The sequence below is a fragment of the Podarcis muralis genome, chromosome W (assembly GCF_964188315.1).
Source record: "Podarcis muralis chromosome W, rPodMur119.hap1.1, whole genome shotgun sequence".
NCBI lineage: Eukaryota > Metazoa > Chordata > Lepidosauria > Squamata > Lacertidae > Podarcis > Podarcis muralis.
The window spans coordinates 27,703,103-27,716,639 of NC_135674.1; the positions used below are offsets into that span (position 1 = coordinate 27,703,103).

General features: G+C 43.1%; 1 protein-coding gene and 1 pseudogene across 1 annotated transcript; both read left to right on the forward strand.

The window, feature by feature from the left end:
* The first annotated feature begins 440 nt into the window (after nt 1–440).
* LOC144326339 (uncharacterized) lies at nt 441–2,464 on the forward strand. The gene is made up of 3 exons (XM_077922875.1): nt 441–452; nt 740–1,869; nt 2,248–2,464. Exons 1-3 carry the CDS (start codon nt 441–443, stop codon nt 2,462–2,464), a joined length of 1,359 nt encoding a protein of 452 aa, XP_077779001.1.
* A 3,923-nt stretch (nt 2,465–6,387) lies between these two features.
* Nucleotides 6,388–13,537, forward strand: part of LOC144326340 (mitochondrial import inner membrane translocase subunit Tim8 A-like) — a 46,090-nt pseudogene continuing 38,940 nt past the window's right edge.

The window sequence follows — 13,537 nt, forward strand, 5'->3', positions numbered from 1 at the left end:
ATCAGTGCTTCCACCGATGACGCCATCTTGAAACCAAGCAGAAACATCTCTCAGATCAGGCCTGAGAGAGCTTTTAGATTTTTGCCATGCTAGTTCAGAGCCCCCAGCACCCAGTGTGGAATACTAGGACAAATGGGGCAGTGTCCCCACCAACTTCAGTCCACTCCTGTGAGGCTTCTGCAGGGCTATAGTCCTCTGCCACTGCCTTCCCTTGCAGTGATATTATTAAATCAGGCTTCCTGCGGGATTTTGTAGAATATGGATACCAAACTACAGTGCCATCACCCAACCTCTACACGACTCCACCTGTGGGACGGAAAAGGACCCTTTCGTGTGGGGGCCAGAACAACAACAGGCATTCCAGGAGCTCAAAGAAGCCTTACAGCGAGCACCAGCGCTGGGAATTCCCAACCCAGAAAAGCCGTTCACCCTGTTCGTGGATGAAGAGCAAGGTATAGCTAAGGGTGTGCTTTGCCAAAAGCTAGGTAGCTGGCAACAACCCATAGCCTACTTGTCTGAAAAGTTAACCACTACAGAACGAGGTTTGCCTCCCTGCATGCGAGCAGTAGTGGCTGCTGCCACTCTGATTACAAAAGCTGACAAGTTCACTTTTGGACAGGAAACCACGTGTGTCACTCCTCATGCTGTACCAGCTTTGTTGGACATGAAAGGAACTTATTTTCTATCCCAGGCAAAGATGATGAAGTGCCAAGCACTGCTCATGCACCCGTGATTGCAGTTTCGAGTCACTGAGGCACTTAACCCGGCTACGCTACTACCTATGGGAGAAGGTAGGCCCCCAACACATGACTGCATACAAGTGATGGATGAAGTATATTCCAGCAGGCCTGATTTGAAGGATGAAGCAAATCCCAACTGGTTCTCTTGGTTCGTGGATGGTAGCAGCTTTATAGAGGATGGACAACGGAAGGGATGCGCCGTGGTGGCCCTAGAGGAAATAATCATAGAAGCCCCCCCGCTCCCGCCTGGGACATCGGCACAACTAGCTGAGATTGTGGCTCTCACCCGTGCCCTACAACTGGCTGAAGGCACTGACATCAATATATATACAGATTCAAAATATGCCTTCCTCACCTTGCATGCCCACGGAGTACTCTGGAAGGAACGTGGCATGCTCACATCGAAAGGAAGCCAAGTGCAACACCCCCAAGCCCTCATGGATCTTTTGACCGCAGTATGGTCGCCCAACCAAGTAGCCGTGATACATTGCTATGGACATCGGACTGGACCAAGTGATACAGCTAGAGGGAACCGCCTAGCCGATAAAACAGCTAAACAGGCAGCGAGACAACCGGCACCTGCTTTCTTCGTGGGATCTCTGCTACCGGAAAAGATTGTGGACACTAGTCTCAAACCACCGTACACAATACAAGAGCGACTGATGGCAGAGGCAGAGAAGTTGGTGGTCACTGAAGAAGGATGGTATCTTACTCCTGACAACCGATTGTGGGTGCCAGAATCTCTAGGCCCACAGGTCGTGCGGTGGTATCATGACTCCTGCCATGTGGGACCAGATGCTCTTGCCAAACAACTCGGGAGCTGTTACTATATATCCAAGGTGTATCAGTTGGCCTCCCAAATCTCGAGACGATGTATCCTCTGCCAGAAAAATAATCCCAGGACTGGACCCTTACCTCCTCCCGGGATTCAGCACCAAGGGACTGCTCCTATGGAAGACTTAGTTGTGGATTTCACTCAACTGCCTAAGTGTGGGTTGTACCACTACCTCTTGGTGGCTGTGTGCACCTACACAGGATGGACAGAGGCATGGCCCACCAGATCTGAAAAATCATCTGAAGTCACCAGGTGTCTGTTACGAGAAATTATCCCCCGTTACGGCCTGCCCAGGTCAATAGGATCTGATAATGGCCCCGCATTCGTGCATAAAGTCCTGCAAGAACTAGCAGTAACTTTGCAGATAGATTGGAAATTACACACGGCTTATAGGCCACAAAGCTCTGGTAAAGTAGAGCGTATGAACAGAACTTTGAAAAATCAGCTGGCAAAACTAACCCAAGAGACAGGGTCAAATTGGGTTGCCATGTTACCTCTTGCTCTACTGCGCGTACGAAGTCTTCCTGCCAAACACACCCGTCTGTCCCCATTTGAATTAATGTTTGGTAGGCCAGTACCTTACGTATGGATGATATCCCCAATCTCGAGTTATGATATGGACGTTGAAAATTATGTACAGTCACTCTCCCGAGTTTTCTCCTCTCTTAACAGGTGGACCCAGGCTCGAACCCCTTGTGTCTTGGTCGAGCCACTGCATCCCTATGAACCAGGTGATGAGGTGTGGATAAAAGATTGGGCCCAGACCCCGTTGAAGCCGTGTTGGAAGGGACCCTATACCATTTTGCTATCCACTCCTACAGCTGTTAAAGTCACCGGTATCACCCCTTGGGTCCACCATAATCGTGTGAAGAAGGCAGTATCAGACTGATACGACTGATCTACACCAGCCCCTTCGACTCACCATTTCGCGACGCCCACCAGACGACCGCCCTGCGGGTGCCACCCCCAGGAAGCTGGCATCCCTGCGCACGGCAGAAGAATCCCACGTGGACTAAAAGAGGACATTTTCTTCTCTTTCCATTTCTTTTCTTTCCCTCTTGAATATATAGAGAGGGGAGGTACCTCAGGTATTAGAAGATAGGTATATCCCTGCGCCCAAATGATGCAGATAGGGCTGCGGGGGACCATGGTTTTGGCCGGGATGGTATTCTTCTTACTTCTGGCCATCAGCACGCCCACACCACTTAAGGTAACCAAGCAATTAATGAAAGAGTGGGGTGCCCGCAATACGCACAATAAATGGCTGCAAATGGCAGAAATGGTAGCCTATTCTGCAAACCGAACCAATTGCACGGTCTGCACTCTGGGACCTACAGATGCTTTGGGAGGAATACCCCTCCTCCCTGTGCATTGGAATGAGTCCTCAGTTATGGCCCCGATTTTGGGGTCCCGCACCCTAGGAAACAACCCCTCTCTATGGAATCATTCTATCCCCTTCCGGGTTCACCGAGTTACTGGATGGCTCTGTGTGAACCAGTCCAAGAGTGGCAGTAGCAATCTGACATATGTGGGGACCTCCCGTTGTAATCGCACCTTCCCAGCCCAGCCCATCACAGTTGACTCCGATGCATCAGGAGCTCGCTGTAATCTGACTAACGGCCTTACACACTTGGCAAGGGCTTCAGAAGGAAGTAGTGCCTCCACTCAAGGACATGATGTTTATTGGGTATGTGGAAAACAGGCTTATCGTTTCCTCCCAAAGGGGTGGTATGGAGTGTGCTTCCCGGCATCCTTAATTCCTCCCATGTGGATTTATGAGCCGGTGGCCGCTGCACCCCATCGGGAAAAGCACTCAGTTGACATAGCAGCTATTGCAGGAGGCAGCGCTCAGACCTGGGGAAAAGATCAGTGGCCCCCTGAAAGGATAGTGGCCCATTACGATCCGGCTTCTTGGAATCAAGGAGAACTAATAACAGGGGCAAGAGAGCCAATTTATAATTTGAACCGCATTATTAGACTCCAAGCTGTAGTGGAGATTGTTGCCAATGCCACAGCCACAGCCCTCCGGTTAATCGCCACCCAATTAGATGAGACACGCACGGCGGTTCTCCAACTCCGCTTAGGGATGGACTTTCTCCTGGCGAAACAGGGCGGGTTTTGTGCCGCGTTAAAATTGACGGGAGGAGCCTGTTGCTTTAGCATCTCTGACCATGGTGCAGCTATTCGACACCTGGCAGCAGAAATAGAAAAAGTGGCCCATGTTCCTGTCCCAACCTGGAATGGATGGGACATGTCTTGGTTGACTGAGTGGCTTCCGAACCTGGGATGGCTTAGAGGACTTTTTATGATGTTGATAGGCCCCTTGCTAATCTTGCTTCTTTTCTGCTCCTGTATACCCTGCTTAATGCAATGCTTGCAAAATATGATGCGTAAAATGATGTCACGAATGATTCGGCCCCAGATTATAGCACTGACACGAGAATACCAGCCAGTGCCTTGGGACGAGCCGTAAGGCTGTCCAAAAGAAGAGGAGGGAATGAAGGAATGGGTTTCTGTGTAGTAAGTTTAAAAACTGACTCAACCCCCCCCCCCCTTTTTGTTCTTTCAAAAGAGAGCACTTTTAAATGCGTAAAACTTGAACTGTTGAGCAAAAACCATAATAAAGGACACAACTGCATAAACAGTTCTGTCCTTTATCAGGACAGGCAAGGCATGGCCTTGGCTCCCCAGGGAACAATGAAAACACGTCAAAACTTTATCTTATGTGCCGACCACAAAATACGCACAAAACCAATGTCCGGGAAAAACACCAAAAGCGTGTTCCCGGAGATTATGATGTACCCCCAGATAAGAGTAGGAAGAGGACGATCCTTTTATGGTCAAAAGTACAGGAAGGAAGATCCTTTTATGGTTGAGAGTACCAGAGCAGGAACATATGTGATGTCAACGTCCGTATACAAGTTGACGTGGCTGGGAAGGGGGAGAGGATGCCTGGAGGGTATATAAACTGCATGAAACCTGTCATTTCTTTGGACTTTGCTGTGGACCCACCACGCAAGTGCCTTCTGCTATCCGGAGAGCAGAATAAACTCTTTCTTTGAACCAACTCGGTGTCATTTTGACTTCCTTCCTCCCATCACAGAGCAACGCAGACCCAATCGGTGAACTCCATTAAGGCTACAAAAGATGTTTCAGAAATATTATAAAGAATTATATAGAAAAGAGAAAGAGACAGATAATAGAATAGAAGAATATTTGGAAAAATACCAATTGCAACAGATTACGGAAGATGAAAGAGAACAATTAAATCAGACAATTACAGAACAAGAAATTTGGAAAACAATAAAAAAAATGAAAATGGGAAAGGCTCCGGGGCCAGATGGCATTTCATCTAAATATTATAAAACATTATGTGACCAAATAGTCCCAGTGTTATGCGAGGTCATGAATAACATCTTAAAAGAAGGGAAAATCCCAGCCATGTGGAAGGAAGCTTACATTACCTTGATCCCAAAAAAAGATGCAGATGGCTTAGAAGTTAAAAACTACAGACCCATCTCCTTGTTAAATAACGACTACAAAATATTTGCTGATGTATTGGCGGAAAGATTAAAAAGACTTTTAAATGGGAAAATTCACAAAGATCAAGCAGGCTTTCTTCCGGGAAGACAACTGAAAGATAATGTAAGAAATGTCATAGACATTATTGAATATTTAGAGAATAGGATAGACAAGCAAGCGGCATTGATATTTATCGATGCCGAAAAAGCATTCGATAACATTTCCTGGAGATTTGTGAAAGGAAATCTAAAAGCAATGGGAGTTGGAGAAGGGTTTGGAAAAGGAATTGAAGCCATATATCAAGATCAAAAAGCCAAACTCATAATAAATAGCAATATATTGGAATCTTTTGATATCGCTAAAGGGACTAGACAGGGTTGCCCCCTGTCTCCCCTGTTATTCATAACAGTATTAGAGGTTTTTAACAAGAGGCTAAGAGAAGCATCAGAAGTGAAAGGGATCAAGGTAGGAAGTAAAGAGTACAAAATTAAAGCATTCGCGGATGATCTAGTGTTAACATTAGAAGGGCCGAAGAAGAGTTTACAAGAAGCCTTACAGAGACTAGAAGAATTCGGCAAGGTGGCGGGACTCAAACTTAACAAGAATAAGACCAAAATGCTGACAAAGAACATGACCAAGGAAGAGATAGAGGAACTACAACAAAGATCTGGAATTACAGCAGTTAAGAAAGTTAAATACTTAGGAGTATGGATTACAGCAAAAAATATAAACTTATACAAAGACAATTATGAGGCAATATGGAGGGGTATTAAAAAGAACCTAGAAATATGGGATAGATTAAAGTTGTCATTCTTGGGGAGAATATCCGTGATTAAAATGAATGTTTTGCCCAGAATGTTATTTCTATTCCAAACTATTCCAGTAATTAAAGGGCTAAAACAACTTAAAGAATGGCAAAAAACATTAGTAAGATTCGTCTGGCAGGGAAAAAAACCGAGAATAAAAATGAAAATCTTGGTGGATAAAAAAGAAAGAGGAGGTTTTTCCCTGCGAGAACTGAGTCTATACTACAAAGCGGCTTGTTTAACACGGGTGAAAGACTGGATAAAATTAGAAAACACCGATCTCTTAGACTTAGAAGGTTTTGATAATAGGTACGGGTGGCACTCGTACCTATCGTATGAGAAGGTGAAAGTTCACAAGGGTTTTCTAAACCATATAATCAGAGGATCAATATTTCAAGTTTGGGAAAGAAACAAAGACCTATTGGAAAGGAAAACCCCTTGGTGGATTTCACCAATAGAAGTTTTAACTATCAAAAAAGTTAATATGGAAGGGAAAAAAGCTACTTATGAAGAACTAATCAAAAAGACAGATGAAGATATAAAACTCAAACCGTATAAAGAGGTAGAGAATTTATATACAGGGTGGTTACAGTATCACCAAGTTAATGATCTACTAAAAGAAGATAAAAGGAAAAAAGGATTCGAGGATAAGAAATCTAAATTTAATATTGATATTCTAGAAGGTAAAAATAAACTATTATCAAAAACATACGATTTATTATTGGATTGGTATACGAAAGACAAAGTGATAAAGGAAGCTATGGTTAAATGGGCTATTGATTTCGGCCATAATATCGATTTTGATGCGTGGCAAGAACTATGGAATGTAAACATGAAATTTACGGCTTGTACTGCTTTAAAAGAGAATTTGTGGAAAATGATCTACAGATTGCATCTAACGCCGGTAAAGCTAGCAAGGATGTATAGAACAAAAAATAAGAAATGTTGGAAGTGTGGAGAGGTAGAGGGTGACCTCTACCATATGTGGTGCACCTGTAGTAAAGTGAAGGGCTTTTGGGAACTAATCTATAACGAACTTAAAAAAATCTTTAAATATACTTTCCCAAAAAGACCTGAAGCTTTTCTACTGGGATTGATTGGAAAGGAAATTGAAAAAAAAGATAAAAACCTCTTTTTATATGCCACTACAGCAGCCAGAAATATGTTAGCTCAGAATTGGAAAACAGACATAATACCGAATATAATGGACTGGCAGGTTAAAATGATGGACTACGCAGAACTGGCCAGACTATCAGGAAAATTAAGAGATCAGGACGAGCAGAAGTTTCAAGAAAATTGGAGTAAATATTTGATGTATATAAGAAACAATTGTAAATCTTTGAAGACACTGGTAGGGTTGGAATAACTCTTACAGCTTGTAGTTGATAATAAGATATATAGAGTACGTGATATTAGAACTTTATTTGATACTTACCAAAGAAATGGAGGGAAGTCAGAGGCATGATAGAGCCTAAGTTAAATATGTAACCTATATATGTGTAATTTATGAATGTATGTATGTGTACTGAAAATCAATAAAAATTTAATTTGCAAAAAAAAAAAAAAAGGAAAAGTGGAACATAGGAAACTTCATTTTACCCACTCAGACCACTGGTCCATGCAGCTCTATGTTATCTACACTGATTGGCAGCAGCTCTCCAGTGTTTCAGGTGGGGGACATGCCCTGCTCTACCTGGAGGTGCTGGGGACTGATCCTGAGTCCTTCTGCATACAAAGCAGATGCTCTACCACTGAGCAATGGCCCTGGGTTTTGTGCTTTTTCTCTGCTAGAAAGGAGGTCTTCCTGCTGCATTTTGTTTTCTTATTGCATTTGTAAGAACTGTATTTTATAAGTTACTGTTGTTGTATTTTATTCCTGCTCTGGTAGCCACCCAGCTAAAGTATGTTGAGACCATATTCTCTTATATCTCTGCCACAGGCTGCTCGCAACTGTTTGATCAGTGAACGAGGTGTTGTCAAAGTCTCTCCAGGTCAGTTTGTGTGCATACGCTTGTGTAGGGAGCTGAGGTTGCTTAGCTTTTTCTCTGTTTAACTTTGTATATGCCTTTTTTCTTATTTCCTTTGCTGTCTTTCTCATTATGACTGCCATTCTATTGTTCCTCCTCAGCCTCTTTGTTTGCATCCTTCACTGCAGCTACCATTTCGGACTACCTCTTTTTATTCTAGGTTTGTTACCTGATTAAACAACTCTCAGTCGGTTATTATTATTTAAGACATAAAGTGCTTAATGTTTCCTAAGCATGGCACATACATTAAAATAGAAGACAGCCCTGCCCAGAGACTCCCAATCTGACACGATACAAAGGAAAAATAAATGAGGAGGGAAGAGGGAAGCTAGCATTGGAGCTGCTGCTCCTTCTCTGGACAATGGTGGGAGGGAGGGCAGGCTGGTCTCTCGCCAGCCATGAAGAAGGCTTACTGAGAAGCAGGAGGTGCCCACCTACCTCATAGGAGCCTTAGTTGTTTGTTTAAGTGCACAAACTTGCATATGAGAAAACACAACAGTTCTAATGGTTTTGACAGAAAGCACAGATATGTCTTTTCAAGGAAGCATTTGGAATGGTTTGCAGTGCAATCCCATTAACTCAGAAGCTGCATTTGAGCTTAGTAGCGCTTACTCCTAGGCAAGTGTATAGCAGGGAAGGGCAATCCTTTTCAACCCAAAGGTCACATTTCCTACTGGCCAGCCTTCTTGGAGTCTCCTAGCCACAGAAGTCAGTTTCTTTTTTCAAAGTGGATGTGTTGTACCAGAGTGACAGAACACTTCTGTTATACAAACTTAAATTTCCTCTATGTGAGTGAATGTGTCCAACAACATACTGATAATCTGAAGGCAACCTTTTCTGCTTAAGAGTCTTGGGGGAAGGCACTTAAAGGGATAGGATAATGATTGACTGATGGGAATATACATATAATTTCCATGCAAACAAATCAGGATGAATGCGCGTTCTTGTATAACCTTCCTGCAAACAAGTAAGAATGGATGTGCATTGCTCAGTAAAGAGCAAACATTGTTTAATCTCCACAGAAGCTTTGTGCACACAAATTGGAATGAATGTTCATCTTGAGGAGCTCTTAGGCTTTTAGGAAGCACAAGATCCTGTAAGGCAACATATAAACTAGCACAACCAAAATCTGTCTACACAGGTACATCTTGGATGATGACTACATTAGCTCCATGGGATCCAAATTTCCAGTCTGGTGGTCCCCTCCAGAGGTTCTTTTGTACAGCAAATTCAGCAGCAAATCAGACATTTGGGCTTTTGGTGAGCTGAAAGTGTGTGCCACTGATGTAGAACCTGGAATAGCCAGAGGATGAACTTTCTATGGCAGTAGATTTAAGGAAAGTTTGTTATTGGTATGAGCATTCGTGTGCATGCACACTTCTTCAGATACTTCAGGTGGTGTAGCTGGTGAAGGTCGCCTGCCAGACCGCCGTCCTACCTTCGATCGGTATCTGTCGGCTCACAGATCGGGACCCTTCGTCTGCCGCGGGAAACCTGGGGGCAATCGTCAACGACCCGCAGCTGCAACACTTCATTGAAGTGGAGACGCAGAAGCAGCGCTTCCAGCAGCTCGTACACCAGATGACGGAGCTCTGCTGGGTAGGAAGGAGCTGATAGCCCGGGGCGGGACTTCCGGTCGGTGCCAGCGCTTAATGGCGGTCCTACCTCCGAGCTCCGGAGAAGGACTGCTCCGCAAGTTCGGGTCTTACCCGCTACGGCGAGTGGGGGACCCCTAAAATCTCAGGCGCGGAAGCCTGAGAGCAAGGAGACTCGGTGGGCACCTTTGCGCCCCCCGGTACTGTGAAAGAGCCTTTTTAAAGGCTCCGGAGCGGCATCGGGAGTGAGCGCGGTGCTGAGAGTCGCTACCCAGCCTGCGGAGTGAAGCCGCGTCGCCATTAGCGGAGAGCGCCGATTCCTTCCTGAAAAGAAAATCTGGACTGGATTCCCGTAAGAAGGGAAAAAAATCAGGAACCTTTAAAAATAGAAAATTTGGCTGAAAACGGGAGGGCAAAAAATAAGGAAGTCTGCCCCCCCCGGACTGCAGGAATTTAAAGCAACGAAAGACCTCGCTGCAGTTATTAGAAACTTAGTTGCGAACTGTCAAACCTGAGCTGTCAAAAGTATCTCTCCCCTCCAGATTGGCAGGAGAAGGGGGAAAAAAGACAGTCTTGTGAAGATACTTTTAATTTAAAGGGAAACAAAGTTTTTCACTGCTCTGATCCCCGGGACGACCTGCCAGGACTTAACACCGGGAAAACTGTTCTTTAAAAATAGCTTTGAAGTGGATATAGACTATACCTTAAATGGTGAAAAAATTTTAAGACATTTAGGATTTGAATGGGACTTTGTTACTGACATTGGACTAACCAAATTTAAATTGGAGAAAAAGTTTTACAACTTTAATGGCGGATTTGAGATTTTCTACATCCGGCTTTCTGTCTCTTTGTTGTTTCTAACTTGGAAACTTTTAACTGCTCCCTCTTGAGGGCTAAGAGGGAAAAATTGCAAAGTAACTGACTAATAGTGGGATTTTCCATTGCAAGTTTTTCCTGTGAGAACGGCCTTGGGATATGAGTGGCACAGCAGAGGAGATAAGAACCAGATCTAAAGCTAAACTAACACAAAAGAAAAGAGGTTCAATCTCTGGCAACACAGTGCCTGCACCGGACAGTGTGACAGCAGCATCAATGGAATCTATGACACAGGCACTGCTTAAAATAAATCAATCCCTTGAGGCCTTAACAAAGCAATCTACAGAAAATTCAAAGAAATTGACAGAACTTACAGCAAGATTGGATCTGAATACCACATCAGTGGCAACAAATACAGAATCTATAAATAGACTGATTCAGGAATCTTCAGAAACAAGGAAAATTGCAGAGAGTGCAAAATCTGTTGCAGGTGAGACGCAGGAAAGACTTGTGCCGATTGAGAAAAAGGTGAATGAGCATGAAGCGGCCCTCTCCTTACTGGAATTACAACGGAAAGAACGAAATCTGAAATTTAGACAGGTTCCAGAGAAAGAAGAGGACAATCTGGCGGAATTTCTCACAGAGGCAATTCTGGAAAATTGGCAAGGAGATCTGGAGGAAGATGAAGTAGGGATAACAACTGCTTTCAGACTTGGTAGAAAGCAAAGCAAGAAGTCAAGGGATTGTCTGATCACCTTTAGAACCAAAGAGGAAAGAGACAAGATACTCAACCTTCACTATCAAAAAGCTTTGGTGATTGGAAACATTCAAGTCCAAATCTTTAAGGACATCCCTAAATACATCTTGGAAGTGAGGACTTTTTATAGAGATCTTGCCAATTTGCTGAGGAAGAACTTCATACCCTTCAGGTGGGAATTCCCACAGGGGTTGTCCTTTAACTACAAAGGGAAGAAAGTAAGAATAAGAACAGTACAGGAGAAAGAGTACTTTTTGGAGAGAAACCTAGAGGACCTACAGAAAGGTACGGTGGATCCGGGAAGAGAAGGACAAGGATTAACATCAGAAGGAGGAGGGCTGACGGACATTGCAAATCTATCATTTGGACTACCACAACCGCCAACTGAAGAGGAAGAAAAACTTGGAGCAGTCGGAGGATCAAACATCTAACAAACAAAATGTCTCTGCAACTTCTAAGCTGGAACTGCAACGGTTTGAACCATCCCAGAAAAAAACGACAGGTTTTCCACATTTTGAAAAGGGAACAACTGGATCTGATATGTCTACAGGAAACTCATATAACTAGAGCACACAGGAAATTGTTGGTGAACAAAAGATTGGGACAAGAATTTATATCTTCCGATAAAGTAAAAAAGAGAGGAGTAGTGATTTATGCAAAGGAAAAATTGGACCCAAAATTAAAATTTAAGGATGAAGAAGGAAGATACCTGGCAATTGAAGTACAGATCCAGGGGGAAAAATATTTGATAATTGGAGTATATGCACCAAATGATGGGAAGGCAGAATTTTTTAAGAAGTTGCATGAGACCTTACTAGATTATCTCGACTGCAAAATAATAATGATGGGGGACATGAATGGAGTGGTTTCTACAAATATGGACAAGGCACAAAGACAGACAATATCTAAAGAAGGAAGATTACCAAAGACTTTCTTCGAGATGACGGAAAACATGGACTTGATTGACATCTGGAGAACAAAGAATCCTCTCGAGAGAGAGGGAACTTTTTTCTCGGAATCTAAAATGACATGGACGAGAATCGACCAAATCTGGGTATCTAGTGTGATGGCTACAAAGATTAAAAAAGTAGTAATCTGCCCAAAAACCTGCTCCGACCATAATGCCGTAAAGATGGAAATGAAAATGACAACAACTGGATCCTTTAGATGGAGAATGAATGACTCCCTATTTAGAGATGAACAATTTTGTATAAAGGCCCTAAAGACATTGAAAGATTACTTCGAGATAAATTTGAGAACAGATGTGGAAAAAAGAACAATTTGGGACGCGAGTAAAGCCGTGATGAGAGGCTTCCTGATACAACAGAATTCAATCAAGAGGAAAAAGCAAAATGAAAGGAAAGAAAGAATTTTAGAAAAAATGAAGGAAGGAGAAAAGAAACTGAGGTCAAAACCAAAGTCTCAAGAAATTTTGAGAGAGATAAAATATTATCAGACGCAATATATGGAACTGACAAATCAAGAGATAGAATGGAAAATTAAACAAATGAGACAAAGGACTTTTGAGTCTGCAGACAAGTGTGGGAAGCTCCTTGCATGGCAACTGAAAAAGAGGCAAAAATTGAATACAGTTACTTGTTTGGAGATAGAGGGAAAGAATGTTCATAAGCCAAATGAGATAAGTAACTGTTTTCAAAGTTTTTTTAGGAAATTATACACACAAGGGCCAGTAAACGAACAAGAAATAGAAGAATTTCTTAAAAATTATGGACTACCGAAAATTCCAGAACAGGGCAAGTTGATTTTGAATGAGAAAATTACAGAACAGGAAATAGAGGAGGCCATTCAAAAGGCACAACTGGGAAAGTCTCCAGGACCAGATGGACTGACGGCTAGATACTATAAAGCTTTGAGAGAAGGTTTAGTGCAACCACTGAAAGAAGTTTGCAATGAAATATTGGAGGGGAAAAAGGCACCTGAAACGTGGAAAGAGGCCTTTATCTCACTTATACCAAAGACCGAGACTGAAAAGAACCAGGTTAAGAACTACCGCCCGATATCATTATTAAATGTGGATTACAAAATTTTTGCAGACATTTTAGCAAAAAGACTGAAGAAAGTATTGACAGGCGAGATTCATAAAGATCAATCTGGCTTTCTCCCGGGAAGACACATGTCTGACAATGTGAGGAACATAATAGACATTGTGGAACTGTTGGAGATGAACATTAACAGAAAAGCGGTTTTGATTTTTGTGGACGCGGAGAAAGCCTTTGACAATATTAGTTGGAGTTTTATGAAAAAGAATCTCCAAGGGATGGGGGTAGGCCAAGGTTTTGAAAACGGTATAGGTGCAATTTATTCTGAGCAGAAGGCAAAGCTAATTGTAAATAATGTGGTAACGGAAGAGATAGCTATAGAGAAAGGAACACGACAGGGATGCCCTATTTCTCCCCTACTTTTTATACTGGTTCTGGA